This window comes from Pseudonaja textilis, chromosome 2, assembly GCF_049901715.1.
Source record: "Pseudonaja textilis isolate UNSWEBS1 chromosome 2, rPseTex1.2, whole genome shotgun sequence".
Taxonomy (NCBI): domain Eukaryota; kingdom Metazoa; phylum Chordata; class Lepidosauria; order Squamata; family Elapidae; genus Pseudonaja; species Pseudonaja textilis.
In genome coordinates, this window is record NC_141991.1 from 85,843,123 (window position 1) to 85,869,363 (window position 26,241).

A 26,241-nucleotide genomic window follows, 5' to 3' on the forward strand; every position below is an offset into this window, starting at 1 on the left:
TTTCATTTTATTAAATTGAGATACATACAAGCCCTTCCTTGTTATAGTTTTGCAACTGTGATTAGGCATTTCATCTCTAATTAAAGCATACCATAAAGAAAAGGGATAGTTTACAGGAAACAAAGGCTGGTGCATAGTTTATTAAACAGGGGGTAATTTGACAACAGCTGTAGGAAATATAAAAATAAACCTACCGACATTGTGCAGCTGCAATACAGCAAGTATTTCCAATAGCCACCTTCCACATGGTTTTGATCAAGAATAGTGGCAGATTTTAGGTTTACAGGATCTTCTTTGTTGTTGGGTTTTATTACTAGAACCCCAAGTTTTCCAACTAAAACCAAGGGCAAATTGATTACTCAAGGGGCAAAAATCACTTTTACCTGAAGAAGACAAAAGTTCTGGAAAAGTGGGAGTGCTATTGGAGACAGACTTGCAGAGCCCGGGGGAGGAGTAAAGAGGGGTATTAGTTTAGAGTCTCAATGTAGTCATAAGAGAGTGAAGTCCAATACACTCACACCCATGAGGTGCTGTTGAACCTTATCTAGTTTTACCCAGGTGCAAACGGCTGTGAAGATTCCTGTGTATAAGCTTGAACAATAAAGCAGTAAATTGAAGCCTCAACATGCAGAAATGATTGTTATCATGTGACAGATCCCCTCTACTAAATGTTGTCAACTTGCAAGATGGAGGAAGCATGCCTGCTGTGGCCCCTGCCTTCAGGAACAGCATCCCATTATAAATATGGACTGTGCTAGGGTTCTGGAAAGCCTTCAAAATATGACTTCGGCCCCAAGCCTGGGGCTGATGTTATTATATTTTGGGATGGGGTTTTGATCTGTGTTGTTTTTCAGATTGTTTTAGTCCAGGTTATCTACTGTAAGTGGTTTTATGTCTTATCTGTTTTATGGATTTTTTTTATTTTATATGCCACCCAGTATCCACTGAAGTTGAATGACTATAATACATTTAAAATAATAATAGTAATTAACACACTGGAGCACTGAAGCAGAAAAATAATGACAATGAATCATGCCCTTTATCCATGCAGCAATGCTGACTACTTGCTAAAGTGTATAGATAGGTGTGGAATATTGCAAATAGAAAATGGAAGAAGAAAAAGGACACTGGAAGAATATCTGAAGCACAATGAAGAAGATACACTGAAGCTAGTACACCATCGAGGCTTACTGAATACCAAAGAGACCAAACTGGTTTACAAGAAAAAACGAAGGAAAAATAGAAGAGACATGCCAAAAAAAGTATTACATGTGTGCATAGGCGCGCATGCGCATGTGTGCACATGCACACACACACACACACACACACACACACACACACACAGAGCTAGATAATAACAAGTCCTGGCAATGGCTAAGAGAGGGAAAATTGAAAAAAGAGACCAAGGGACTGATTGTGGTTGTGCAAGACCAAGCCTTAAGAACAAATGTATACAAATACAAATGTATTTTCTTAATTCTTCTGAATTAAGAAGACAGCAACAGATAACAAATTCTGCCTGCACAAAGAAGCTGAAGAAATTGTGGACCCCCTAGTTAGCTGCTGCAAGAAAATCATTCAGACTGGATATAAACAATGGCATAGCAAAGTAGCAAAATTGGTTAATTTGGAATATTTGCAAAAAAAATACTACTTGCCTATAAGCAGAATGGATGGCACCACAAAATAGACAAAATAATAGAAAATGAAGAAATGAAAGTGCTCAGAGACTTTAGAATTCAAACATACTATACAAACACTACTTAACAGATTAACAATTGTCCAGAAAAAAAATCTTGTGGATATTGCAGTACCTGGAGCAGTGGTGGGATTCAATTTTTTTTTTACTACCAGTTCTGTGGGCATGGCTTGGTGGGCGTGGCGGGGAAGGATACTGTAAAATCTCCAGTCAGAGGTGGTATTTGCCAGTTCTCCGAACTACTCAACATTTCCACTACCGGTTCTCCTGAATTAGTCAGAACCTGCTGAATACCACCTCTGACCTGGAGACAGCAGAATAGAGGAGAAATAACTGGAGAAAATCACAAATTTCAAAGACCTGCAAGTGGAAGTAAAATGGCTGTGGCAAAAACAAGCAAAGACAGTACTTATGATACCTGGGGTGCAATCCAAACTATCTACATCACCACCTGAGAAAATCACCATCAGTCAGTTGCAAAAGGCAACTTTATTGGCACAGTTTATATCTGTAATAATGAAGTCCTAGGCTAATGAACAGTCTGTAGACCAATAAAGGAAAACATTTGTAGCTCAAGGTTGACATGGTGGGGGGGAGTCCTTGGTGCCCTCTGAGCTTGGTTGTTTTCTTGCAGACATTTCATTAACCAAGCCAGGTAACATCATCAATGCTAGCTAGGGTAATGAAATAGCTGCCAAAAAACAACCAAGCTCAGAGAGCACCAAGGACCACTCAAGTCTGTAGACTTTTAAGTAAAAAGTGTATTGCAAGCATTTTGTTGCTAGTGAGTGGTCTTGTTCTTCATTAGAACATAGAAAGGCTGTTAGAAACCAAAAATCATCTGCCTATTAAGCTCTAAATGGGAAATAATTCACTTGCTGGGCTTGTTATAATCCTATCTCTTTCATCTCAATAAACTTAGCAAAAATTCAGTGAGAAGCTTGGAAATAATTAGTTTTGATTTCAGACTGTATCCAAAGAGCTGGCCAGGGCAACCACATGTATTGGGCAGGACTTGAGGTGTTCTTCAGATTAAGGAGATGGTAACAGCATGCTTGTTTCAGTCTTTATGACCTTGATGCCTCCATTTGGAGGCTTCTCCAAGCAAGGCATCAAAATCCATATGCTTCCTTGAAAAGGATGGAGGTTGTATGTGCTTAGATTCCACTGAAATCACATTCAGTGAATGACATTAGTGGCAGATAAAGTTATTAACAATCAGAGTAGCAGTGGCTGTGGGCTAGGCCCTATTTTACTTGGCCTATATTTGAAATCCAAAGCCTCTAGTCTACTCCATTGCACCTAATGCTTGAGCTCATTCTGGTAGAAAAAATATATTCCCATAGCTGTAGATACCATAGGCAGATATATTCCCTGAGGCTATAGGGATTTAATAAAATAAAACACCTCAGGTGTTGATTGGGTGCAATTTTTACTTGGACCTATCATTTTAGATGAATGTTTTCTCTCATTCTCATTCAAGGATACCTTTGTAAAACAAAAATAATTAATTCTCTCCCAATTCACTCTTATCTTATTGATCAGACTTATTCATCATCAACTCAAAAAACGTCAGTAAGAAATAAAAGCAGTGTGGGGTTTTTTTTCCCACATTCAGTTTTAAAATGTAGAATCTATGAACATACACCTCCTTTGCCTACCATATATTACATAAATAATTAATACAAGGTTTCATTCCTGAGGGATGTTAATCCTAAGGATGGATGAAAGAAATCAACATATTTTTAAAAGACTTTTATCTTGTAATAAATAATAATATCTTGTAGGATTCCTTAATGAAAATCTAAGCCTATATACTTTCTGTTGCTACTTTCAATTCTCCTAACACCAAACTATACACGAGTTATAATTCAATCAGATAAGTCTTGCATCAATGTATTTTCTTATGAGCAGGTCTTATTGAATAGCAGCTTCCAACATTTTTATCCTTGGCCAGACTGCAGAAAACAGCAATTTAATGGCTACAGATTCTCCACTTTGAGATTGGACCAATGTCCAAGTTTGTAGCAGGACTGTGTGACTGTAATGTAGATATTTTCTTCAAATCCAAGTATAACCTTTTAAAGATCTGCACTGAATGGGATAAATTGTATTTCAGGAAAGTTCAATGACGTAATAGAAAATCCTGGATTTTGTGTCTCTTTTATTCTTGGGTTGATTGTTTTAGATTTCTCAGAGAAGCTGAATTTTAACATCTGGTAATCTGAAAGCACAAATTGGAAATTAAGTACAGTACATCTTGCATTTTGTCAATTAACTATGAATTCATCAGCTACTTTTAACTAAGATTATATATTATATATTATTATATATTAAATATTAAATATTATATATTATATATTTGGGGGGGTATTTTTGCTGTTCCTATTTGTGCAGTTTATATATTGCAGGCACAATTTTGGGCATTATTGTGTGCTACTTTCCTGCACTGTAAATTACCAAACTATCACATCTCTATTTTAAAGGAAGAGTGTTTGTGTATTACCACTGGAGAACAGGAAATTGCATGGAAATGCATGACCGACATCTAAACTATATTTGGTACATGGATGCTGAATATCAACTCTGTGACAACATTCTCAGGTGGAATGACATGTGAAGGCATGGACTTAAAGATGAAGACATGAAGATGTGGATGGGGACAGAAATATTAAAATTTATTGTTTTAGAACCTAAATAAATAAATTATATTATAAATGCTGGTATTATGATTGACAATAAACATCAACAAATGTAACAATGTTTTATTGTTCAGGAAAGGAACATTTTTATTTGGGTTTTCAGGAAACATATTACTGTTAGATAATATAATTTTGCACTATGACTCATGAGGTTTCCAGGCAATAACCCATAGAGGCAAGGAAACAATTAAAAGTTATATCATGACAGTGAATGTTGGAAGAAGAATGACCCTTCCTTTTAACACTCAGTAGGTTACATGGTTGAATAACATTAGGATGCCTAACTGCAATAATAAAATACTGCCACTTGCACCCCAAATCCATCACCTTTATGAATTCACACTTTGCTGCTTCACTTACCTTGAACTTTACTTATGGCAAGCTGAGATTGATGACTGACTGCTACTTAAATGTTTCAACATACGTACAAAGATTCAGGTATACAATTTTAATTGCATGGGAATAAAATTATTTCAGAACTTCAGGTGTTTCAATTTATATATTTATTTCATACAAACTTATTTTTTTCTGAAATTCTAAATGTTCTTTCAGTAGTGTTAGATCCATATTATATTCCTATATAAGAATTTAAACAAAATACTGTACTAAACAAAGAGCATTGCTTACTCAAAATTTAAACAAAATATTATAACAGTGTAATATAATCATAAATGCACTAAATGCAGTAATCACAATGCATACTTTGCACTTTATATTGTACATTCTTCATATAAACTATATGGCACTTATGTTCCAGCACTTTTGGTGGTGGGAATGTTTTTCTCTTGACTGGTTAGGTGATAATTATATATAACAATGAAAATATGAACAATAAATACATCTTCTTTTCCTTGTTGCTTTTTTTTTCTATACCCATCCAAAAATTGCCTCATCCTAAAAGAAAAAGATTAAATATGTTGGTTAGGAACAGCTTGTTAAAACAAATGTACCAACTATTTCTTTTTCTGCGTATATCAAGTTGAAAGACTTTAACTTATCTATCTGCAAAATCATAATTTATTAAGGGCCTTCTATGTGTACAGATATATATATATTGCAGAACATACAGTATAACTGCAGAATATTCTGCACATATTGCAGAAAAGCCCATCTTACTTCTAATCCAAACCCATTGCATAGGGTGGTGAGAGTGAAATGAAAAAGAGCTTTTTTGAATTGAAATGCAAAATAATAATGTTTTAAGCCTTAGAAATGAGAGACCGTTAAAAAGAAACTCAAGCTGATTTTACCTTAAATCCCTGGATTATAAAATGAAGGAAAGGAAAACACACTCTGGCTGTCAAGTTTCTGCTATATAGTCTACATCAATAAGGTAGATTTCTAACATTTTTATGTAATTTGTTTCCTGACATAATCTGCCTCGAAGGGCTGATAGGCATGGAATAAAATTGATCTTCCCTATGTATCTTGGATTCCCTAAATGGTAATATTTGATACTAGCAGAAACTCCTCCTAACATTAAAGTATAATAGGAGAAATTAGCATAAATCAACAAATTTATTCCTTGGGATTTGCACTTAGCAAATATTAATACTATATTCTACAAATTCAAATAATGAATTTATTTGACTAGATAGTCTCCTTCTGTCAGCAATTTAAAAAAATGAAATATGGCAAAGAATGTAATTTCAAATTGTACATGTTTGGAATCTATAGTTTCACGATAGACATATCCATGTCTTGGGTCTATTGTAAAAGATAACATATTTCTAATTAATAAATAATATCTCTTGAGGAAACCATTATGAAAAATTGCATCAACAAAAGTCTCCTTAGTTTATTTGAAATAAAAGTGTATATACGGCCTTGGATGAAAAGGCAAACTCATAGCATTTTGTAACAGCTTTAAAAACCATCTACAATAGCTGTTCAATAACTTAACCTTTTTTACCATAATATTAACTTTCCTAGTGCCGCTGTTATATTCCATTGTTATTATTGACTCTATTATTGACATTTATTTGCCTCTGAAATTAGCATTGATCAATATAAACAAATGTGGTTGGCCAAAAAAAGTGTTTCCCTCCAAACCAATTTTTTATTATTGTTACAAAATAAGGGCATGGGTACAATTATTAAAAAGGAGCACAACGGACCTAACATGCTATACCAAAATTGGAGTGAAAATTACAGTGGAGAATAATAAAATGCTAGAAGATATATAATAAAAGAAATATAAGTTAAGAACTAAAACTATATACAGTATACAAAGCAATAATGCAACTGTAACCCAAAGTATTTCCATAAGTAAATCTAATGAATGGTTTCCACTGGGCCGAAGTGTATAAATGCCATATTTTTATATATTTTAAACAATCCTATTTTGTCATTGAAAGAAAACTTGTTTTACTTACTGTCTCAATAAAAGAAATTTCACTTTGCAAATTCTGATTTATATCTGTACCTGTACAAGAATTTCAGATGAGAAAATATAGAAGAATAGATTAGATTTATTTTTATTTCTTTTTATCTTGCCTTGTATTTTTGTATTCCCTTGTGTCTTATTTTCCCTCACAAAAATTCTATTAGGTGGATTGGGCTGAAAGACAAAGATTGGCCCAAAGTCGCCTATTTTCCGGGTTTCTAACCTAGCACTTTAGTCACTACAGTGAACAGTACTTTGTTTTATGGGGAAAATAACTCTCATAATCCCCATTAAACAATGTATATTATTAAAATTATATTAGATAAAGATAAGAGAACACTTTGCACATCACTTATGAACCTGTTTCTTCAGATTTATTATTCTGTATCTTGCAATCCTACTTGGACTACTCCATTTATTTTCACAATTTATCTGATAAAGAATTCAGATCAATAGGAAACTTATCTCTTTGCAATATTGAACAAAATCTAGTAATTAGAAAAAAGGCATTAGAATCAAGAGCTTTCAGCTAAATAGAGTTTAATAAGTGAGCCACAATCAAAGCTCTGGGGAAAAAAAAAGACCTACAATTAGTGATGAGAGTAACATAATAGTGCCTTTTTAAAAAATGCAAATTATAGCCAAAGATAATTGCCAATATGTAATTTCTAATGAATGATGACAAATGAGGAGAGGTAGGGAGCATTACTCATATTCATTCTTTCCTCCAGAGGTATAAACAGATTTTTGACAAAACAGTTCTTACTACTTTCAGGACCAATGTGTTGCAACATGTTTTTAGTGGAAGTTTTGTATGTCCACAAAGTCTTTTTTGTTTGCTTGTTAAAAAAAATAGAAGTGCATTCAAGCAATATAATTCTTATTGTAAGAAAGCAATGCAGGAAAAAGCTGCAAGGGATCCTCCTATTGCAAGAGCCTTGAATCCTATACGCAATGCACATAGCAACCTATATTGTAGGTAAACAGGATTACAATAAAGATCAAACAGTAGTAAATATGTTCATTGTGTGCAAATTGAATTAAGATGAATTATAAACATTAGTTCACTGGATAACAATTTTTTTCAAAAGGTTTTGCTTCCTGAAAAACTTGTGGTGATTATGATAGACCCTCTCAAACTAAACATAGTTATAATTTCAGAATGTCTGTATCATGTAGAATCTTGAGAAATATGAAATTAATGACTATAAAGTATTTAATTGCATAACGTTTCTGACATGCTGCATGCATTCAACAGGCTAAAAGTATTTCGCTGCTGATGCATCTTGCTGCAGCATCCAAAAATAATCAGCCAGCATTGATGGATTCCAGTTGCCCTGATACTATTTTTTTATTGTGGCAATGTCCTGGTGAAACCTTCCACCATGTTTGTCACTGACTGCACCACATATTTGGGAACGATGTCCAAGTGTGAATGCAGAAAATGAATCTTCAGTGACATGTTACATTTCATGTTCTTGTATGTTGTAAGAAGTTTGCTGTAGTTTGCTGCTTTATAGTTGCCAAGCAAATTCTCAACAAGATCCTTGAATGCTTTCCAGGCAATTTTCTCTAGCCCCACTAACACATCATCAAAACACTTGCCAATGACAATATATCTAATCTCCAGATCAACAAAAATGTTTTCCTTAATCTTGGCATCAGTTATTCTTGGAAACATCTGCTCAAATAACGAAAACCTTCACCATCCTTGATCATCACTTTTACAAAATTTTTCATCACCCCGAGTTTTATGTGAAGCAGAGGCAAAAGTATCTTTGATGGATCAAGAAGCAATTCACATGCCACATTTTTCTAAATTGGAACCAAATTCTTTCACCAGGTTTTTTTAATGGGGGGGGGGGCTTGTGTTAAGTTGCCGATTGGGCAATAGGCCTCCCAACAAATTCCCCAGGAGACCATCAGGGGAATGGCGGTCGTGGAGGATATTGTGCGCCAGCTAGGGCCCGCCCAAAATCCCAGAATGAATGGTCTGGAAGCATAAGTATCCAGCAGATGGAAGGAGACCTGCTTGGCCAAGCAACCATTCCTGACCCATTCCTGACCCGATCGGCCACTAACTGCAGCCAGGGAGTCTCAAGCCATGATCTTAGAGTGCCTCGCAGAATTATTTCTGATAGAGGGGTTCAGTTTACTGCAAAATTCTGGAGGGAATTTATAAAAACAATTGGATCCTCTCAAGGTCTAAGCTCAGGATTTCATGCACAAACTAATGGATTGTATGAGAAAACGAACATAATTATTGGACAATATTTAAGATGTTATGTAAATTATCAACAAACAAACTGGGCTGATTTGTTGCCTGTTTGCAGAGGTTGCTTATAATAATACTGTACATAGCAGTACTGGGTTAATACCTTTCCAAATTAATACTGGGATGGAGTTCGTTCCCATGCCTGAATTGCCGAGGAACATCCCCACCACCCATGTCTGTAACTGAGTGGATAGACACAATTAAAGAGTCTTGGGAAAACACAACAAAAGCTTTAATAAGGCAGCACAAATCCAAAAATTGCAAGCTGACAAACATCGTTCCCAGCAGCCACAATTTAAAATGGAGGATAAAGTTTATTTGTCAACTAAATATTTGAAGTTACACTTACCTTCTAGGAAATTAAGTCCAAAATTTATAGAGCCCTTTCAGATAATTAAAGTAATAAACCCAGTGAACCTTAATCTCCCTAGGCTATTGGGGAAGGTGCATCCCATGTTTCATAGTAGTTTATTCAAGCCATTTGTTGATTTTTTTTTTTTTAATTTTTATTGGTGTTTAAAACAAACATAAACAAACAAAACATAAAAACATCAAATCGGAGAAGGCGGAGCCACGTCGCTGTGATACAGCTGCAATCTCAGGGCTCTGAGATCGCAGGTGATATCTTCGCCCCTGGTCGGTCCCAACGGACCTAAACCGTCCTGTAGGGATGGTGATAGTAAGGGGCGCATTCTGTTGATCCCAGGGACATCGCAAAGTCCCTGGTTGATCCAGGAGAAGCCCTTTTACCATTGGCGGAGAGGCAGCCACTAAGCTGCTGAAGCTGGGACAGCTCTGGAAGGAAGAGGCTGAAAGAGAAAGTGTATCGGTTGGTGAGGACTTTTTTTTTTATTAATATTTGGGACTTAAGGACACACTAAGAAGGAGAAGAAATCTGTAAGATTTTTGACAAAACTGACTTAGCGGCGATTTTTTAAAGAGAAATGTCAAAGTGAGGCTTGGCTTTTTACTTTTACTTTTTTTTTTACTGAACTTCTATTGCGACTTAGCAATTATTAACTGGACTGGTTTTTTCTCTTATATCTACCTATTCTTTCTCTCCTTTTTGACAGTTCATATTTTTTAGAATAGAGGCTCCCTTTAGTAATTTTTTTTTTAATATATATATATACATATATATCTTTTTTTTCTATTATGCTTTTTCTGGGAAAGAAGGGGGAGTGGATCAAAGAAACTTTGTAACACTGCCAACTAGAGGCTTGATTTGAAGCTGAGAGAACTGTGAAAAACTCTCTCTCAAGGACACTGGAATTTGATAAGATAGAGGGAAGAACACTGGAGAATATTTTTACAGGTGCTCTTCGGAACTTCTATCAACAATTGAATATTTGAAGCTTGGCTTTGAAACTTGTGAAGAAGCCATAATAAGAGCCTTGGACAATTAAATAAAATGCAGTATGCTCTTTTTTATTTTTTCTTAGCTGTCTTATCCCTCCTCTTCAATCCCATAGTATTTGGTAATAATTGTATATTTATTTTTATCTATTTTTTTTTCTTTGTAAAGGGAAAGCCTTAGAATATTTTTTTTTCTTTTCCTGCTGGGATTTTTGCCTTTTCCATCTCCATTTTTGATCCATTTTTGATGGCTATTTTTTTACTTTTGAGATCTTCCAATTGGATTAAGGTGTGAAGAACCTGAAGAATTTTTTCTTTTTTCTCTCTTCTTACTATTTTTTAATATTATTGGGTTTTATTCTTTTTTTTTCTTCATTTTTAATTTTTATTTTGAATTATATTGACTATCTCACAATAGGATTAAGGTCTAGAAGAACCTGAAGAACTTTTTCTTTTTAATTTTGGGCTTTTTTATTGTCTTTTTCTTATTTTTCTTTTTTCCTAATTGGATCATAATTGACCACACTACTAATTGGATTAAAAGAGCTTGAAGACCCTGAGTTACCTAAATGAGTAAGAAATCCATACCTTCTGGCATTTCAACCTCTGCTCCTGCTTCACCAACAGCTGGAGGACAATGTTTAACCCAGATAATGTTGAAGCAAGATAAAAGACAAGTGGATTTAAAGATGATTATGCAAGGAATTCAAGAACTTAAAACGAAATCGGATATTATTGAAAAGAAAATAGAAAGCATTGAACAAAGAGCTGAGAATATTGAACAAAGGATGGGGAGTATTGAACAAAAGGACGGAGATTATTGAACAAAGAATTGGGAAGACCGACGAAAAATTGAAAATATTCAACAAATGATGGTGAAATATGATGAGAGACTCCAAAAAATGGAAGAGAAAGATAAGCAAAGAGACGTGACAATTGGAAATATTGACAGCAGATTAACAATGGTTGAACAAGACAAAAGTGGGATGTTGAAGTGAGAGTTGGACAGGTCAGAATTCTATCTCAGATTTCAAAATATAGAGGAAGAAAAAGGACAAAACTTGGCTGCAATAATGATAGAAATCTTGGCTGGAGCCCTGGGAATATCAGAGGAAAAGATGATGGATGGAGTAGATGAGATATATCGAGTCTTTACAAGATATGCGATGAGGAACAATCTACCAAGAGAGGTTCATGTCAGATTTACAAAGAAAACTATCAAAACACAAATACTACAAGTGACAAGAGAGAAGACATTGAAATATAAAGACAATGAGATTGTGGTTTTAAAACCAGTACCCAGAAAAGTGAGAGAGATGAGAAGAGAATATCGATTCCTGACTAAAATGTTATTGAAAAAGGAGGTGAATTATAGATGGTTGATTCCAGAAGGATTAATGTTTACATGGCAAGAACAGAGACACAGAATTGACTCAATTGAGAAAGCAGAAATATTTTACAATCAATTTTTCGAAAAAAGAGAAATAGAAACAGAAAAAGAGATCATCGCAACTGAATCTCAAGAGGACCAAATGGAGATGGGAAAAGAAGAAGGTGCAGTAGGTGGACAAGTGGAGACTAAAGAACAACGTGAAATAAGATCTACGAGAGCTGTTAGACCTAAATACAAAACATAATCATGGAGGAAAAAACATTTATTTCTATGAATATAAATGGACTGAAATTAGCTATCAAAAGAAGAAAAACCTTTCATAAATTAGAGAAGTTAAAATTTGATATAATTTGCTTACAAGAAGTACACATTAAAAAACAACATGAACAATTACTGGCACAACCAAAATTAGGGAAAATATTCACTTCTCTGAACCATTGTAAGAAAAGAGGAGTGGTTTTATATATTAAAGAAACTATTACAGCAAAATTGATATATACTGATGAAGAGGGAAAAGTATTAATGGTTGAAATAGTGGATAATAATACAAAAACACTCCTGGTTGCAATTTATGCCCCAAATGATAAACAAGAAGATTTTTACAAAAAATTACATATGAAAATATTGGGACTGGACTATATTAATATAGTTATGATGGGAGATTTCAATGGGATTGTAGACAATAAACTGGACTATACAGCAACAGCAATAAGACAAAATAGAAAGACTCTCCCTAAATCCTTTTTCAAAATGATAGATGAACTAAACCTAAAAGATATATGGAGAGAAAGAAATGCTAAAATTCAACAATATACTTTTTACTCAAATAGACATTTATCATGGTCCAGAATAGATATGATTTGGACCTCAACAGAATTAATATCTAATATCCAAGAAATAAATATTGTAACAAATACATGGGCAGATCATAATCCAATGACAATTAAATGGAAAGGACAAAAAAGAAGATCTAGATGGGCATTAAATAATACTATTTTAAAGGAAAAAGACTTTACACAATGGATGGAGAAAGAATTGGCCTTCTTCTTTAGTGAAAATAAAAAAGAAGATACTTCAATACAGAATGTTTGGGATACAATGAAGGCATATGCGAGAGGTTTAATAATAGACTATACAAAGAAAAAGAACATTAGGAAGAGGCAAACTATCAAAGACTTAGAAGATGATCATAAAAAACTGGAAAAAGAATTACAGAAAATGCCACAGAAAAAAGAGATTAAACTTAAAATGGACATAATTAAACATAAAATGGGTCAGATAGAGAAAGAAGAACTGGCGCAAAAAATTAGAAGTGCTAAACAGAACTATTTTGAAGATGCAAATAGGCCAGGTAGATGGTTAGCATACAAACTGAGAAAGGAGAAAGAATCAAGGAAAATATTACAGTTAATAGACGATCAAGGCCAAATGTGCTATGGTAATAAGGAGAAAAAGGCAATTATCCGAGACTTCTATGGACAACTATATAAACAAGAGGATATTGATGAGGAAAAAGTTAAACAGTATTTACAAAATGCTAACCTACCTAAGATACCTGATGAGACTGAAAAAATGCTAGAAAGTACTATAACAGTGATGGAACTAACCGAAGCACTTAACAGACAGAATAATGGAAAAGCACCAGGTCCAGATGGGCTACCGGCAGAATTTTATAAAACATTACAAGAATCGTTGAACATTCCATTGCTAGAAGTCATGAATGAAGTTATGTCAAATAAGAAGATACCTAAACATGGTCAGAAGCTTACATTACACTTATTCTAAAAGAAGGGGCTGATCCATTACAAATCAAGAACTATAGACCTATTTCTTTATTGAAAGCAGATTATAAAATTTTTGCTTCAATTTTGGCAGAAAGGCTTAAAAGATACTTAAATAATTTTATTCATCCCGATCAGAATGGGTTCCTGCCAAAGAGACAAATTAAAGACAATATGAGGGTAATTCTGGACACTTTGGAATATTATGAGGCGCACCCTGAAAAACAAATGGCTTTGATATTCCTAGATGCCCAAAAGGCATTTGATAATGTGAACTGGAGATTTATGTTACTACTACTGGAACAGATGGGTTTTGCCAGAAAATTTATTCAAGCAATAGAAGCCATATATTATAAGCAAACGGCAAAAGTAATGTTAGAGGGAGAACTTACAGACTCTATTAACATAAGAAAAGGCACAAGAAAAGGATGCCCATTATCACCTTTGTTATTTGTATTGACTTTGGAAGTGTTGAATAGAAATATTAGAGAGGACCAAAATATAAAAGGAATGAAAATCAAAAAGGAGGAATTTAAACTACAAGCCTTTGTGGATGATTTGGTTTTCATTCTGGAAGACCCTCTAGAGACAGCTTTAAAATTATTGGAAAAGATAGAGACATACGGTGAGATGGCTGGTTTGAAAATAAATAAAGATAAAACAAAGATTCTGACAAAGAACATGTTATTAAGACAAAGAGAAGAGCTGGCAGACCTATTGAAAATTCAAGTTATGAATAAAGTTAAGTATTTGGGGATATATTTGACGTCAAGATGCACTACATTGAAAGAGAATAATTATATTAAACTCAAACAGCAGATAGCACTTGATTTGAAGAAATGGGAAAACCTACAACTGTCATTGCTAGGCAGAATTTCAACAAAAACATCAAATCATCTTTCATATACATACATACAGTGTGCCGGTTGTTTGCAAATTGTTTTGTGCTTCCATTTCATAGTCTTCAATTATAATTACATTGTATATAATCTTGTATTTTCAATCAATATATTAAATACATTATTAATCAATCATTTGACTATACTTTTATTCATTCATGTTTTCCAAAATGATCATATTTTACTTAATTTGTTTTATGACAATTCGTATCATCATCCCAGATCTATCCTAGAATGTAGATATAAGAAAAAAATACATCTTTGTATATTTATTATTTTCTAAAAGTCTACATATTTCATTACTATATTTTATTGTCTAACCATTGATAGAATAGATCCCAAATTTTATAAAATTGTTTATCCTCTTGTTCTCTAATTTCAAATGTCAATCTACTCATTTCAGCACATTCCAATATTTTCTGAATGATTTCCTCCTATGATGGCATTTTCTCATTTTTCCAGTTTTTAGCAAATACAATCCTAGCCGCTGTTAATACATTTACAATCAGATATTTCAAGTCTTTACTATATATTTCAGGTAAAATTCTCAATAAAAATATCTCTGGTTTGAAGTCTATATGTTTTTTTGTCATTTTTTCCAACCACATGTGGATTTTAGTCCAGTACTTTTTAGCATCTGCACAAGTCTACCACATATGGTAATATGAGCCAGGTGTCTGATGACATTTCCAACATTTTTCGGATTTATTCTTGAACATTCTTGCTATTCTTGTCGGGGGAAAGTGCCACCTGTAAAACATCTTATACAATTAGTAGTAGTCTTTTCCAAGCCTAATTGGAATTGTTTGAAACAAATATAAAATTCTGGGTAATATATTCATCTTGATTGTTGATATTCTCCCTATTAATGACAGCTGTAAATTTTCCCATTTCGCCAAATCTAGCGCTATCTGCTGTTTAAGTTTGATATAATTATTCTCTTTTAGTGTACTGCATCTTGCTGTCAAGTATATCCCCAAGTACTTGATCTTATTTGTGACCTGAATTTTCAATAGGACTGCCAGTTCTTCCTTTTGTCTTGATAGCATATTCTTTGTCTTATCTTTATTTATTTTCAAACCAGCCACCTTTCCTTATGTCTCTATCTTTTCTATCAATTTTGATGCTGTTTCTAGTGGGTCTTCTAAGATAAAAACCAGATCATCTGCAAATGCTTGCAACTTAAATTCTTCCTTTTTAATTTTCATCCCTTTTATATTCTTTTCATCTCTAATATTTCTATTTAGCACATCCAAAGTTAACACAAACAACAGAGGTGATAGTGGGCACCCTTGTCTTGTTCCTTTTCTTATATTGATAGATTCTGTCAGTTCTCCCTCTATCATTACCTTTGCCGTCTGCTTATGATATATAGCTTCTATTGATTGAATAAATGTTCTAGCAAAGCCCATCTGTTCCAGCAGTAATAACATGAATCACCAATTCACATTATCAAATACCTTCTGTGCATCTAGAAATATCAAAGCCATTTGTTTTTCAGGATGTGCCTCATAGTATTCCAAAGTATCCCAGATTACTCTCATATTGTCTTTGATTTGTCTCTTTGCCAGAAATCCATTTTGATCAGGATGGATAAAATTATTTAAATATTTCTCAAAGTCTTTCTGTTAATACTGAAGAAAAGATTTTATAATCTGCGTTTAGTAGAGAGATAGGTCTATAGTTCTTGATTTGTAATGGATCGGTCTCCTCTTTTGGAACAAGTGTGATATAAGCTTCTGACCATGATTTAGTTATCCTCTTCTTTAACATAACTTCATTCATAACTTCTAGCAATGGAAAAAAAATTATGGTTTATTTTATGCATACTTTTATATTTGAGACCTCTTAATTGGATCAAGGTGTTGAAGAACCTGAAGAATTTTTCCTTTCTTTTTTAGAAAGAATTTTTAGGATTTTACAACTTTTTCTTTTGTGTGTGTGTCCATGGTGTGTTTATGGTCTTTTCCTTCATTTTTGAATTTTTACTGTCATCTAACCAACCGATTGGATACAAGAACCTGAAGAAATTTTTTCTTCTTTTTCTATTATTACTATTGGGCTTCTCTTTTCTTACTATTCTTCTACTTTTTTCCTACTATTTTTATTTCGAACTGCAATTGGTTATTTTACAACTAGATTAAGGTTTAGAAGAACCTGAAGATTTTGAACTCCTCAAAATGAGTAGGAAATTAACAGCTCCCGGTTCTTCAACTTCCACTTCTTCCTCTCCACCATCTGGAGGACAACGTTCAATACAGACAATATTAAGGCAAGAAAAAGAACAAGAAAAAGTGACCCTGCAGATGATTATGCAAGGAATTCAAAATATTCAAACAAGATCAGAGAATATTGAAAAGAGAATAGAGAACATTGATCAAAGAACAGAGAATATTGAACAAAGAACAGGGAAAACTGATGAAAAAGTGGAGAATATCCAACAAATGATGATGAAGTATGATGAGAGACTCCAAAAAATTGAAGAAGAAGAAAAACAAAGAGACAAGAAGATTGGAGACATTGATAACAGATTAACTGTGGCTGAACAAGATAAATGTGGTATGCTGAGATGGGAGATGGACAGATCAGAATTTCATCTTAGATTCCAAAACATAGAGGAAGAAAAAGGACAAAATCTAGCCGAGATAATGATAGAAATATTGGTTGAAACTTTGGAAATAACTGAAGAGAAGATGATGGATGGAATAGATGAGGTTTATCGAGTCTTCACAAGATATGTGATGAGAAATAGCTTACCAAGAGAAGTTCACATTAGATTTATAAAGAAAGCCATTAAAATGCAAATATTGCAAGTGGCAAGAGAGAAAACATTGAAATACAAAGATAAGGAGATTGTGGTCTTGAAACAAGTACCCAGAAAAGTGAGACAGATGAGAATACAGATTCTTGACCAAATTGTTACTTTAAAAAAAAGACATTTGTTGATTCTTCCTTGAGGCCAGCAGAACGTGTAGCTCTGAAGCCTTTGTTCATTGCAGGACATAAACATTATGAGGTTAAGAAAACTGTGGATTCTAGGATTTTCAGGGGGAAGTTACATTATTTAATTTATTGGAAAGGCTATCCAATTTCACAAGCGACTTGGGTAAATAGCTGGAAAGTAAATGCTGATTGGTTGGTGGGGAAATTCCATGAAAAATATCCACATAGGCCCAAACTGAATTCTGTGGGTGGCAGAGGAGGTTAAAATGTGTTTCTTTTCAAATGAGGGAGGACAGCCAGTCAAGTCTGAAACTGACATATATGTAGCCATTTTAGTTAGGCTTAGTATATATTATTTTTCTTACTTTCTCAGTGGCAGTCATGGGGGGAAGGGTTTTGGGTTTGCCACATTCCTAAAGGGGGAGGAATGGAGACAGAGAGAGTCGTTTTGGCTAGGTGATTCGTCTTCCCATGGGAAAACGAGCTGTCCGTGCTTAGGCCCCTTGAGGTAGAGATTTATGATATCAAGCAACATTGAATTACTTCAATTAGAGAATGTGACTTTTGGAGGTTGTTTCTAACGTTTAATATTATGGGGTAATTCCGGGTTGTGTCAGATCCGGAATTACCATAGACATTGCCAATTTGATGCTTTCCTAAATAAAAGAAATTGTCTTGGGAGATGGACTTTGTTCTTTTCTTTTTAAATGGATTTCTCACTTGGAAACCTGACATTGTGCCTCTCTTGCACGACTGTTCCATTCACATATGTAACAACTGTAATTCATATATCTGACATATCTTCCAAGCAACAGTACTTGGTATATCTGATAGGTCTTTCAAGATAGGTCTTTTTAGATTTCCATAGATATTCCAGTTGTACTTGGTGTACTGAATGTGCTTCAACAAATTCTGTGTTTTCATATAGCAATAGCAGTAGCACTTAGACTTATATACTGCTTTAGCGATTTACAGAGTCATCATATTGCCCCCAACAATTTGGGTCCAATGCTTCTTTCATCTATGCAGCATAGACAATATGCTGAAGCCAACTATAATTTTGAAATTACAGAAACAGAAGATTTCTATAAAATGGTACAATAGGTTAAATTACAGGTCATGGTTAACAGCCAAAAATGTATGACATACACCATTTTTTTTTAAACTTAGAATAGATAAGATCTTATGATGAATGTTTGCATAATAATTGGCATAATGTATTAATATTAAATTTCTACAATGTATAATATGGATTGTCAATTCATTTAAATTTATTTTTATTTCTTTAAAAAACTGGGTTCTTGTACTAGTAAAAATCATCCCAAAACACTTCATATACAATAAAGAAAATAAAGAATTGTAATCTGGCTAGCTGGTATTGTTTATTATGTTAATAATTCAAAGAAATATGAAGCATTCCAACCTACCAGCATTCATTTGCAATATATTATGATAAATATTCTGCTCTCACATAGCTTACAAACTCAAAAGTTACTTTGAGTAAAGGCAAATTGAGGGAGGGAATATGTCAGTATAAATGTAATCAGTTAACACTTAATGGATTGGTAAATCAGTTTCCTAAAACTAATTAAACTATGAAGCTAGAAATTCCAATTAAGTTGGTAAGCTTAATATTGTGTTACTTTGAATTGTGCAGCAGCAACAAAGCTTTAATAGAAACTACATCAATAGAATGTCAGTTTTAATCTTTGCTTCATTTTCACATAATGAAATTCTGCACCTAGGCCACCTCTGGATGTAAAATTTTCTAAAATTACATTTTTCTAAGTCAGAATCAGCATACACAATGAAGTAGTTTATCAATAAATCACACATATGTTCTATGGAATGATCCTTATTCTAATCTTACAGATGGAGAAACTTTACTATTACATTCTGTATCAAACACTTATTTTTTCATGATGATACAGCTTTCCTATCATTTAATTTTAAAGAAATGACTATTTATTTAATATGCTTGTACATTATTTGCTATTTAAAAAATCTCTGTGTAGTTTAAAATTTAAATTCATAAAAGGCTAACAAAATTATAAAACACTGTCAAAAAACTGCAAAAATGTACAAAATAAATCACACAGTAAAGTATATAATAATGGAGAGTAAAAGCAATTAAAAGTTAAAAATATTGCCGCAATATTTACACATTATAAGAAGCTTGGGAATTTTTTTTAAAAAAATCTGCCTTTGTCAAATAGGCAAGGCAATGGCAGCTGACAATAGAAATCTCTTCTGTCCACTCTGTGATCAAGACTTTTCTATTTTAAATATCAGGCATTCTAGCTGGAAAAGCACATTTGGAATGGACAAATCCCCAGGCAGTTGATTTTGAATCTAACATCAATGACCAGGCCAGAAGCAACTCTGCAAGCCCACTGCTCCACATTGATTCCATTTGTTTCTCTCTTTAATCTCTTTCCAGTTGAAAGCATGGAAAGTACAGCCAAAATATTGCCTTTCTGGGGAGGGCATTCCAAAGTTGCAAGAAATACAATTACCAGGACAAATCAATAAAGAAACCAACAAATCAAATTCTTTATTTTGAAATGCATCTCATTCATCCTTAAGGCATGGAATAATGAATACCACTGTTATGAATTTTTAAAAAAATACACTTTAAGAGAATATTTAACTGCCACATGTCAAATCACACAAGAGTTATACTACTTCTAACCAAGGAAGATTTGCATAAATATGCAAGAATAAATTGTCTATCCCTTGTTAATCAGGCAAACAAATGTCAGAATTAACTCTTTTCAGAAGTGCTACTCCACATAATAAAAAAGGTGTGAGAAAAAATAGTGATGATTCAAAGCTCCATTCATCTCACTGCAGTAAAATGATAAAAGTATTGGGCTTGAAGCTGAGAAACCCAGATACATAACTATTCTTAGCAACTGAAGTTCCCAGAGATGATTTTGGGGCAGTAATTGTTTCCTAGCCCCACTATTCCCCACAAGTTGTGAAAAAAATGAAGGAGAGAGTTCTAAGTACATCACTTTCAGGTTCAGAGAAAAGTCAGGTTATCAGTTAAACAAATAAATAGGCATTCATTCTCTGGAGGGATAATTTCTAGAGAGAACATTGCTTTGATGGCTTCCTAAGCAACTAGTAGCAGTATTCTAGACTGCATGGGAAAACTACTTGAAAAAAGAAATCCATACAATTCTGTATCAAGTGCATTGTAAGCCTTATGATGTTTTTATTGGGAAGCCATGATGGAATAGTTCAGATTAATATACAACACATCTAAATTTTTCTATAGATTGGCTTCCACTCAAATCAATGAAAATTTGACCTGTTCACTTTTACGCACATTAAAGGGTTATCACATAAAAAATCAAGGCTTGTTTCTACTGTTTCAGAATGCAGGATACAGAATTGTGCTAGATAATAAAGCTTCCTTCCTTCCTTCAAGTCAAGTGCAAATGCTAATAACTTCATGAAGTGCCTTCTTACAGGTTGTTTCTGACTTCTCGGCCTCACATACTCATTCATCCACCTCAGTTTGGGATTCTCTATTCTCCCATACTTAGCCTTTGAGTTCAGATAAAATAAGCCAGTTGTTTTCCCCTCCTGAGGTTACCTTATTTATAGTTATGAATGTTTAAAAACTCTCATGATGAAAAAATGAAATTCAAGAGCAGATTCTACCAGTTTATACAATAGCAGATGGATGGCTATCCATTGAGTATGCTTTAATTTGGATTTAAGCTTTACGTGTACTATAATTAACATTAGATGGACTGGACCACAGCTTTTTGGTCTAAATGAGGAAAAAGGGATTATTGTTTTCAGTAAGATAAAATTAATTTGAAAATCCTTCTTAACCAATGCATTTTGTAAAAAATATGCTCAATTATCTGGCAATTTCTCCTTGTGAAAAGAGTTCATGTGTTACTTACCTTCACCTGAAAAATGAAAATTAGACACCAATCTGTTCCTAAAGTATCGATTTTCTTCTACCATTTTGGAAATTACTTCAAATACTTCAAGCCACACTGCAGACTAGGAAAAAAAAAGATATGTGAGAAACATGGACAAAACTGTACTGCTTCATGTATCAAGAATTTTCTTCCTCTCATTTTCCCTAGTCCAGTTCTAAATCATTTTCTATGAACCACCATCTCTGAATACCTTTTGGCCAGCCGTAGGTGAATTTAAAAAAATATGTATACTTGGCAAAGAAACCTAAAGTATGTCTAGGCATATCTCAAAAAGTTTGTTTTCTCATAAGGGAATTTTTAAAATGCAATTTGGGCCTGTGTTAACAATATAATTCAAAAATCATTCCTTAGCATTTTAATAGTAATATACTAACTTTAATAGGCTAGCCAGCAATGATATCAAATATTATTAAATTCACACACATTTTAAGGCAGGATAACAACATGTTCAAAGCCACCACTGTTTGTATGGGGTATAAATTGCATCATCATCATCAAGGAAAATGATTCTCTATGAGAATCTACGTAGCTATAGTTTTGATAATGAGGGCATTACCCTGCTTGTTCTTTGATAAGCTTTTAAAACACCCTTTTAAAGTTAATAATTGTTTCTGCACTGATATAATATGCACAGAAAACCATTTTCAACCATTACTGAGACCAATGTACTAGCCAAAGTGTTTTTCAATATATTGCTATTATTCTGATGTTCTACCTTTTTCTTTTGTTCCCTGATCATTTCATTAGTGTTTTCTTTGGATGTCAAGAATTCATATTCATCTGCTCCACTCTCTTTGAAGCCACCTATTAAAATAATTTAATTGTATTTATTTTGTGATTCAATTTAAGCTACTGTGACCGTGTGGGTATGAAATATATGTTTTCTTCTTTCATTATAACTAAGGTGTATGTTTAGGTGTTGATCTTAACAAACTATTTTGAAAAATCAATACTTCATATCAGTTGAAAGCAGAATTAAAACCTTTCAGAGGATACCATATGTTTTCATATACTGCTCATCTTTTCCTTCATATAGCGGCTGAAACTAAAAGGAAGATGAAAATCAAAATGAGGTAAAATGGAGGGAGGAATTCACTATGTTGTCTGTGGCTAAGGCAGTAACCTTTTGACTTTCTAAAGTAAATCAGTTTTTAAAAGCTCATTTGTATTTTTAGATATGCTAAAATTGTTCTTTATGTCTGCATCCTAGATTATAACTAGTGATTGACATGATAGCTTATATAAAGTTAGGTTGTACGTTTTTGTGATTTAATATATTAGAAGTTAATTTGGAAAGCAGAAAGCAGAAACTTATTCAATTTTTAAATTATGAATATGTTCTACTTCCATGAAGTATTGTTTTAAGAACCTTGTATTATTTTTCTTTTCCAAATAATCAACTGCTCTGTAGACTTAAAGAAAATGAGCATTTCCTTATTTTGTTCCAGTGCTCTGGACTTATTTTAAAAAAACTGTGGGAAAAATAGCTATTGCATGGGGAAATGCAGGAATAATAGCTGTTAAAAGAAAAAAAAATCTGAAGTGCATTAAACTAGGAACTTTCGATTTTAAAAAGTGTTTTAACCATAATGTTATAATGGCATTCCTACTAAAGGTATTTTCAAAAACATTAGAGATAGCCTGGGCCATTAAAAAAAAAAGAATTTTTACTTTAGAGCTAGTTGATGTGCCTCATGGGAATGCATTTTGTTATTTTATGTTTATGTATATAAATTCAATTTAACCTCATGGGTATATAGACATAAACACACACACACACACTCACACAGACATATGAAATATATGAGTTTACTAAAACTCACAGAAAGGAAAGCTGCTGGCAATTGCTTTTTTGGAACATAAAGCTGTGAGGGAAAAGTAAGAGGGGAATTGTGCAGTGTACGACACAGTAACCTGTAGTCTAGACTGAATTATTATACAAGCTATTGCCAAAGTATCTCAATCTGGACAGGATTCTCTTAAACCAGTTTAGAGTCAAATTGGCATGAGCACAGGACAGGAGCCATTTAAGGGTGTGAAGAGGATCTGCCCTTTGTCACAAAGTAGGCAATATTTTCTATGTCAGAGTTTCTCAACCTTAACAACTTTAAGAAGTGTGGACTTCAACTCCCACAATTCTGGGAGTTGAAGTCCCGACATTTTAAAGTTGCCAAGGTTGAGAAATGCTTATTGTGGCCTCATAGTAACCAAGAAGGAAGAGAAAAATCCACTTGCTAATACAAAATTCATAGGGAATCTATCCTTGCTCATCATTTATGTAAAATCACCGGATTGAACACCCAGACTTATTGTAGACAGACATATAAATGTCCTCACAAAATAAGTGCCAAGCTTTGAACTACCATTTCAGCAATGGACAATTCTGAATAGGATTTACACCTCACATGGCATCTGCTGGGACACTCTGTATAAATGGAGCATAATATCTTCCCCTTAGTGTGCCTGTGAAGTCCCATGTCAAACTATAGATCACATCGTGACTGGCTGTAAGCTGAGGGAATATACCAGTCCATTATCTGATTTTTAAAAAAATATAAACAATGCTGAGGTTCAATGGTTAGCTGGCCTAGACTTTGGTATTTGAACATTTATATTGTGTTTTACTAATCTAGCTGAAATGTTAATATATACTGCTGGTCCACATAACATATGCTAAATGAAAGAATAAATAAATAGCTGGATTGGCTGGCCACCATGAGACTGACCCATCTGGGGGGGCGGGGGGGGAATATGTGTACTTTAAATTAATGGTTCTTATTCACAGAAAGAACAGTGTATTTAAGCTTTAATCTGTCAGTCCTCCACTGTATTGGCTTATGCTGCCTAAGAGCCATTTAAATCTGGAAAGCAACAGTTTGGGGAAATGTGTTATATCTGGTACATGCTGGGTTGTGCTGATAGGCCAGGCATTTCTACCAGAGATTGTAGGATTTGCTGCCCCCCTTTTGCTTCCCTGGCCTTTTTTCCTTGAAGGGGCCTGCTTAGAAGCTTCTCGGCCTGGGAGCTTGGCCATACTGCTGCTCCCGCTTTCACTCTGTGGTTGTTGATGTCTAGTTTGGCTTCCTCGGACTTGCATCGTCCCAGGTGCCAGGCTTGGGCGCCTCCTTTGTCTCTGAAGGGTGACACCCAACGGGCCTGTTTTGTACAAAGTGGCAGAAGAAGCTTTGTCAGAAAGGCAGGAGCGGAGGTCCTCCTGGGCTGCTTTTTTAGGAGGACTTTTGCCACTAGAACGAATCTTCGTGCCACAGGGGTGTTTCCCAAAACGAGTGACATAAATAACTGGAAAATGCTGCCGGCCAAAGCGAGGCCCAGAACTGGGCTTCATACTGATACAAGACTAGCAAGCTCTGAGGCACATCTTCCTGCCTGATCACTCACAACCAGGAGATTCTGGACTGAACCAATAAACCAGGAGGGGGGGAGGGAGACTCAGGGTGAGCCCATGAGGGGAGCAGGGAGAGCAAAAGTTGTAATGCCTGCAGCATGAAGGGAGTGGAGAAATAATACGCTTGTTCAATAACAGGAAGCCCGGATGACTCATACTGCAGTAGCAATGAGTAAGCAATTTACAGTATCTGAAAGAATAAGAGGGAGAGCATTTTAACATCCACGTTTTTTTAGCTGACATTTAGAATATTGTCCAGGAGTCAGAGTTTCAAACAGAACAAATGTGAATAATTTTTTTAAAAGGCTATATGTTAATCCATAATGGAACAAGGTAGGTATTCTGACCCAGAATTTGCTCATCTAATAAAGTCTATTGGAAATGAATACATTTATGCCTTAATAATACTTAATAGCACCTCTTTATTTAGCTCAGGGAATAAAGTGCATTACAGTTATTGGTGGGACCAATAACTGATGTGGAATGGGAAACACAGGAATATTATCAGATGTGGTATTCAGCAGGTTCTGACTAGTTCTGGAGAACCGGTAGCGGAAACTTTTTTAAAAAAGTTTTCTTTATTAAACAATTAAACAGACACAAAGACAGACAATTCTTAATTCTTAATTATGGAAAAACAGATGCTTTACACTTTTATTCTGCTGCCAATTGATATGAATTTAGAAGGGATAATAAATTCCAATGTCAGGTTTCCAAGTGATGAAATCCATTTAAAAAGAAAAGAACAAAGTCCATCTTCCAAGACAATTTATTTTATTTAGGAAAGCATCAAATTGGCAAACTCCATAGTAATTCTGGATCTGACACAACCTGGAATTACGTCCAATATTAAAAGTTAGAAACAGCCCCCAAAAGTCACATTCTCCAATAGAAATAATTCAACATTGCTTGATGTCATAAATCTCCACCTCAATCCTAATTGTTTTAAATGTTTCTTAAAAGTTCACAATTTTGTACATAAGATTTCCAGGTTTATAAAAGGATGTTAATGAGCAGAATAAATGGGTTGCCAGATCCATTTAGGTTAGTCTTCTTCAACTTTGGCAGCTTTTAAGGTGTATGGACTTCAGCTCCCACACTTCTCCAGCTAGCATGCTGGCTAGGGAAGTGTGAGAGTTGAAGTCCACACAATTAAAGTTGCAAGAAATACTGCTGAAGTATGAAGTCCACGTGTTACCAAATGCCTGATGCAGTGGTAGAATTCAAAACATTTTACTACTGGTTCTGTGGGCATGACTATGTGGTCATGTGACTGGGTGGGTCAAAAGAGAGAAGCTCACTTTAACAATGCTCTTGGAGCAGGGGATTGGACTAAATGACCTCTGAGGTCCCTTCCAGCCCTGGATTGCTGTGCTGTTTCAAAGCATCCTCTGAAGCTGCATCTAGTGCCAGAGTTTGTGGTCCTTCCTTCCTCT

The 26,241-nt window shown here is 34.3% G+C and overlaps 1 protein-coding gene across 1 annotated transcript; it reads right to left on the bottom strand.

Annotated features, from left to right (window-relative positions):
- Positions 1-5,309: 5,309 nt before the first annotated feature.
- Positions 5,310-25,006, bottom strand: C2H5orf47 (chromosome 2 C5orf47 homolog). The gene is made up of 4 exons (XM_087923169.1): positions 24,337-25,006; positions 22,115-22,203; positions 21,358-21,460; positions 5,310-6,826 (listed from the first exon to the last, which is right to left on the bottom strand). Exons 1-4 carry the CDS (start codon positions 24,743-24,745, stop codon positions 6,741-6,743), a joined length of 687 nt encoding a protein of 228 aa, XP_087779295.1. The 5' UTR covers positions 24,746-25,006; the 3' UTR covers positions 5,310-6,740.
- Positions 25,007-26,241: the final 1,235 nt, after the last annotated feature.